At 41.5% G+C, this 6,699-nt stretch overlaps 1 protein-coding gene across 1 annotated transcript in view; it reads right to left on the bottom strand.

Moving 5' to 3' along the window:
• Positions 1-482: 482 nt before the first annotated feature.
• ACAT1 (acetyl-CoA acetyltransferase 1) overlaps positions 483-6,699 on the bottom strand; it is a 30,699-nt gene continuing 24,482 nt past the window's right edge. Inside the window, exons 10-12 of the mRNA XM_066371603.1 lie at positions 6,396-6,460; positions 1,205-1,362; positions 483-800 (exon numbers count right to left, since the gene is read on the bottom strand). Of these exons, the coding sequence (XP_066227700.1) occupies positions 680-800; positions 1,205-1,362; positions 6,396-6,460 (344 nt within the window). The 3' untranslated portion in view covers positions 483-679. The remainder of the gene's footprint in view (positions 801-1,204; positions 1,363-6,395; positions 6,461-6,699) is intronic.

Here is a 6,699-nt window from a genome sequence, read left to right as displayed (position 1 = left end):
AAACAAAAGAATAGCCTGTCTCATGAACAATATAATCATTGCTTTATATCCATCCTTCCAGGGAGCATAGGGAGTTGTTTCACAGGTGGGTTCCCAAGGACTCAAGACGCCAGTGCCTTGGAGACCAAGTTAACGAGTCAGCAAGCATCCTGGCGGACATTCCTGCATGCCAGTCCCAACCACCTGTATCCTACTACATGACTAACTTTATGCTTAGTAATAAATGATTTACTTCCCCCAAAATACAGAAACTGGTCAGGCAGCTGGGACTATTAAGGCAGTTCTTTTGAATGTGTGTCCTCTGCCTTCCTGAGTTGCTGGTAATTTGAATTAAAGACACCCATAATACCTACTTGGTCCCTGATTCTCATGAAATGGCTAAAAGGACAGTGGGCAACATGAACCCCAGCTTGTTCCGGTAACATTTTTTTTCAAATAGAGCTTTATAACAAAAATGTTGAACTTTTCAAGATTAACAAAAATTTAAAGCAGAAAAAATTTTATTTGTAATTTCAAAATGTTTTGGGATTTGATCTTTTCACCTTATTTTTAAAAAAGTTAATATAGAAAATAAAAAATGAAACATTATTTTGAGTACAAGCTCTCCCAAGGTGGTCAGTCACACTGATCACAGCAGGCCTTTCTAGCCACAGAGTTGAGTTGTCCTAACAGGGTTGCCTTAGAGCTTCTGGATCAGCATGGCGGAAGCACCTCCTCCTCCATTGCAGATACTGGCAAGACCATATTCTCCTTGCTTCAAGGCATGAACCAAATGAGTGACAATCCTGGCTCCAGACATCCTAGGATAAGAAAGCATTTGGTTCTTTAATGAATTATAAAATTTATGAGTAACAAAAATAGTTTCTATTCCAAATTTGCTATTGTAGCTGAATTTCATTTCCGTTCTTAATTTCAGGAGATGTTTCAAGACTGATTACAGCTTTTTTTTTTTTATTATTATAGCTTTTATAAAAGCCCAAGCATAGATTTTTAATCTTAAATCTTCAGAATAAAACAATAGTTTTCAAGCTACAAATGTTACATATCTGTGTTCAATCCTATCACAGTGGTGTTTGCCTTAACTGGAGTTGGGAAGGAAATCTATTTAACACAGTAATAGGAATTACCATGAAGCACTTTTAGATAGTAATACAAAGTCAACCATTAACCTACTTAAGAGAATTTTCTTTATGATTTTACCTACCCAATTGGATGCCCTAGGGAAACAGCTCCTCCATTGACATTCACTTTTTGAGGATCAATCTCCAGCATTTTAATGTTTGCTAGTACAACCAGACTAAAGGCTTCATTGACTTCCCACATTGTAACATCTTCTTTTTTCAATCCTGCATCTTTAAGAACCTAAAATTTTTAAAATATAGATTATGTTCAAGTAATTAACAGTCAAAACTTGTTTTCTTGAAAATCTGTAATTTTGGTTTGTATTTTCCATATTTATTTTATTTTTCAAATTTTTGTGATATACAATACTCTTGGTTTGAGTCTGGCTAAAGGATTATCAATTTTATCTGTTCAAAGAGCCAGCTCTTGATTTCACTGATATTTTGTATTGTTTTTCTAAGCTATTTTGTTTATTTCTACTCTGTTGTTTATTATTTCCTTCTTTCTACTCACTTTTGTCTTTCTTTATTGTTCTTTTTCTAGTTCCTCTAGCCATAAGGTTAGATTGTTTATTTGGTATTTTCTTGTTTCTTGAGGAAAGCCCATTATGCTACCAGTTTCCTTCTTAGAACTGCTTTGGCTGTGTCCTGTAGATTTTGGGTCAATGTGTTTTACTTTTGTCTCAACGTATCTTAATTTCTTCCTTGATCTTGTTCACTCATTATTTAGTAGCATATTACATAGCCTCTATGTGTGTGTTTTCAGTTTTCTTCTTATAATTTATTTCTAGTTTCATACCATGGTGACTAGAGATGATGTTTGATATTTCCATCTTAAAATTATTGACACTTGTTTTGTAGCCTAATATGGTCTATCCTGGGAAATGTTCTATATGCACTTGAGAATTTATATTCTGCTGCCTTTGGATGACATTATCCTTAAATTACTGTTAAGACCTGTTCTAATATATCATTTAAGGCAACTATTTTTATTAATTGTTTATTTTACTGATTTTAGAGAGAGGGGAAGAGAAAGAGGAACATAGACCTGTATGTGCCCTGACTGGGGATCAAACTAGCAATCTCTGAGCCTTGGGATGATACTCTAACCAACTGTGCTACCTGGCCAGGGCAAGGCAACTATTTCTATGTTAATCTTCCAAGTTACTGATTTGATCATCTGCTTCATCTAATTTGCTGTTGATTTCCTCTAATGTATTCTTCATTTCAGTTATTGTATTGTTCTTTTTTTTTTTTTTACAGAGACAGAGAGAGAGTCAGAGAGAGGGATAGATAGGGACAGACAGACAGGAACGGAGAGAGATGAGAAGCATCAGTCATCAGTTTTTCGTTGCGACACCTTAGTTGTTCATTGATTGCTTTCTCATATGTGCCTTGACCGTGAGCCTTCAGCAGACCAAGTAACCCCTTGCTTGAGCCAGAGACCTTGGGTCCAAGCTGGTGAGCTGTGCTCAAACCAGATGAGCCCACGCTCAAGCTGGCAACCTCGGAGGTCTCAAACCTGGGTCCTCCGCGTCCCAGTCCAATGCTCTATCCACTGCGCCACCACCCAGTCAGGCTGTTCATTTTTTTTTTTTTTTGGATTTTTCTGAAGCTGGAAACGGGGAGAGACAGTCAGACAGACTGCCACATGCGCCCGACCGGGATCCACCCGGCACGCCCACCACGGGCGATGCCCTGCCCACCAGAGGGCGTCGCTCTGCCGCAACCAGAGCCACTCTAGCGCCTGGGGCAGAGGCCAAGGAGCCATCCCCAGCGCCCGGGCCATCTTTGCTCCAATGGAGCCTTGGCTGCGGGAAGGGAAGAGAGAGACAGAGAGGAAGGAGGGGGGCGGGATGGAGAAGCAAATGGACACCTCTCCTATGTGCCTTGGCCGGGAATCGAACCCAGATCCCCCGCACGCCAGGCCGACGCTCTACCGCTGAGCCAACCAGCCAGGGCCAGGCTGTTCATTTTTGAGTGGTTCTTTTTTATGGTTTCTACTGAAGTTCTGATTATGGTTTCTGATGAAGTTAGATTAGACTTCATCTAATCTTGCCCTAAGTTAATTGACCATCCTTACAACCAGTGGTTTGTTTTTTTTTTTACAACCAGTGTTTTGAATTCTATGTCTAGTATATTGCTTGTCTCCATTTAGTTTAATTCTTTTTCTAGAGTCTGTTCTGTTCTATCATTTAGGATATGTTTCTTTGCCTCCTCATTTTGGCTGCCTCCCTGTTTATTTCTATGTATTAGGTAAATCTAGTACGTCTCCTGGTCTTGGCAGAGTAGCTTCCTGTGGAAGGTGTCCTGTGGGCCCAGTCCTTTGGTTCCCTTGCCTCGTTGCTTCTGGATATCTCTTGTGATGGTTGTGTGCTCTCCTGTTGTAATTGAACCTTATCAGCTGTTGGCCCGTCAGTAGGTGTGGTTGACCCTCATGAGAGATGACTATGACTACAACAGATGCTCTTTTGCAGGGGTTGACCCCACTGAGCACGAGTCACTTTAGTGGGGCTCTGATGTCAGCCAAGTCTATCCTTTGGTGTGTCATTTGTGAAGCTGGTTGGGTGGTGCTCTGGTGTGGTCTGAAGCTGGCCCCAAGGTGTATTAGTTCTGGAGGCTCTTAGGAGGGGCTCTGGTGATGTCAAGGTCAGCCAGAACTTTCTTCTTGGCTTGGTATTGCCTAGTAGGAGTTACAAAATGACCTGTAGTTGGTTGCCACTACTGCAGGGCTTAAAGGCACTTCAGAGAGGCTATCCTGCAAACTAAGGCTGGCTGCCACTAGTGCCAGGCATGGGACATTTTGGCAGGCACAACAGTGAGCTGAGGCCAGCTGCCACTTGTACTATGCTAATGGCTGCTCAATGGAAGCTGTATTCCAAGCCAAGACTGGTCACTGTTTATTCCAGATTTGGTACCACCTGATGGGCATTACAATGCCAAGTTGAGACCAATCATTGTTGTGCCAGGCTAGAGGCCATTTAGCAAGAAGTACAGGGCACACTGGAGCCAGTTGATTATAATGCACTGAAGCTTGTTTGGGTATTGTGAGTCTTCGTAATATTTTCAGGAAAGTCCACATTGCGAGCCAAGGTGAGGCGCATGTGTGGATAAGCTGCTGGAAGACATTCAGATCAGCTACATGAGCTGGGGAAGGGGCAGAGGTCTTGGGGAATCTCCAGGGCAAAGCAAACAGTGTTAGATTAGGTTAATAGCTCAGTTTAGCGCCTGCCTACCAGCTGGATGGAGGGAGGGCTCAAAGGAACAATGGCACCTGCAGGTACTTTCATGCAGAGCCCTGCCCCTGCAGCCCTGGCGGTGAAGCTAGTCAGCGTAGTTCCTCCCCATGTCCCCTGTGCTGCAGCCCTGGCGGTGAAGCTAGTCAGCGTAGTTCCTCCCCATGTCCCCTGTGCTGGAGCCCAGTGGGAGTGAGTTTGTGAGCAAGCAAGTCCATGCACAGGCCCTGTAAGATGAATGCCCGGGACTCAGCAGCCCTCCTTCTCACTCAGCCACAATCCCCACTGGTTTTCAGTCAGATGCTATGAGAACCTGGCACTGGGGCCCTGGGCTGGGACCCCTCACTCTTCTGAGGGGACCTCTGTAGCCAAGACATCCCTCCCAATTCTTAATTGCCATACTGTGGGTGTATGACCTGCCTGTTCCGTGTCTCCACTCTCAACAGTCTTGACGCGGCTTCTTCTATATATCCATAGTTATAGCAGTTCTGTTCACCTACTCTTCAGGTTGTGGATGGTTGTTCTGTAATTTGTAATTTTGATGTGGTCATGGGAAGGCGCAAGCACCGTATTTACCTACTCTGTAATATTAACTAGAAATTCAGTTAGTATTTCCCATTGATGCAAGAGACATTTAAACATGGAGTTTACTTCTTAGCTTACAAGAGGAATGCCCTTTTATTTTCTGATTTTAATATCTCACCTGATTGCATTATAATCAAAGGATTTTATTTGCATTTTCTTATTTCTATTTTGGAAAAACGCTCTGTCAAATAACAGAGGTATATTAATCTCTACTATAAGTATGTTCCCATTTTTTTTACTGTGTCCCTTATAGTTTCTGCTTTATAAAAGTTGCTGTGGGGTTATTTGGGGCATAGTCAGAGCTATTGTAACTTCACTGTAAATTATTTATTTAAATTATTTTCTCCCTTAAAGTCTTTTTTTATTTTAAATATCTCCTATTTTGGTAGTTCTTCACAGGCAGGAAGATGTTGATGACAGTTGTGATTATCTTTATAAAATATTGCTAGTGCCTTTTTTCCATAGAATTTTTTATGTTGTGAGCAACAATAAAATTAACATGAAACTATTCCTCACCCTTCCTGCCTTCCTTCATGGGACCCACGTAAATTTCTAAACTATAGAGTTCAAATAGCTTCTTCTGCTCCAACAGCACAAAACAAAACTTGGTACCTAGTGTAACTACTTCTCTGGCTCTCAGAACCCAGCCTGCTCAGGTGTCTACCTTCGGAACCAGAACTTTTTGTCACTTTCTGGGAGCTGCCACCTCTGGAGAGATCATCCATTCCCACTATTTCAAATCCTTCTCTATCCTTAATCTCCACTGATTTCTGCCTTTTTTTTTTTTAATCTCAGTGCTGTCCTCTGAAGTTCACTCTCTTGGATGAGGCCTCCCCTTTTCTGAAAGGGAGTATTTGTTCAAGTCTTCTGAGATCTCTCAAAACCTCAGCCTCCTCGGGGCTCTCTTTTCTTGTGACTCATTAACAACTTTCCAGAGACTTAAGACTGACAATTTGGAGTAGGTAGGTTCTATCTTTAGTTTTCCTCTAACACCCACTCCCAACAGGTCCATTTCTAGATAGAGACCTCTCTTAGTAATGAGTATTTTCTCTGAATTTTAAAACCAGGACCCTCAGCATTCCCTTTTATTTCTCTGCCATACCAATCTCCCATTTTGTGGTTAATATACTAGTGTGTGACTTAGAAGTAATTCAAGCTATCTCTATGCTTTGAGAGATGAATAACATTTAAAATCTAAAATCTGCAACCTCGGTATAAGCAAACCAGAGGTTGGCAGATGGAGGTCTGGCCTATGGTGGCGCAGTGGATCAAGTGTCGACCTGGAACGCTGAGGTTGCTGGTTCAAAACCTTGGGCTTGTCTGGTCGAGGCATATATGGCAGTTGATGCTTCCTGCTTCTCTCCCTTTTTTTTCTCTCTCTCTCTCTCTTCCCTCTCTAAAATAAATAAATTAATTAATTTTTAAAAGTTGGCAGAATGGAATATGTTCTCACCTTAGGTACAGCATATGCAGGTGCAATTGGAAAATCAATAGGCTCTACAGCAGCATCAGCAAATGCTTAAAAAAATGAGTTTTAAAAATATTTTTAATAAACACCCAAAGCTATACATAACAACTGTTAAATATACTATGCAAAAATGCAAGTTTCCCAACCCCTTTAAGATACATAAATGTATTTGTTCCTTTTCTCAGAGTCTACACCTCTTAAAGCCATTGATCTTCATGAGCAGAGGGTAGGGGGAATCGTCTCCTGGGACACTGGCGTTATCTAGAGATAGTTTTGGTTGTTGCAGCAG

The sequence above is a fragment of the Saccopteryx leptura genome, chromosome 1 (assembly GCF_036850995.1).
Source record: "Saccopteryx leptura isolate mSacLep1 chromosome 1, mSacLep1_pri_phased_curated, whole genome shotgun sequence".
NCBI lineage: Eukaryota > Metazoa > Chordata > Mammalia > Chiroptera > Emballonuridae > Saccopteryx > Saccopteryx leptura.
Note: the sequence above shows the minus strand (reverse complement) of the source record. Positions and strands in the feature narration are given on the sequence as shown.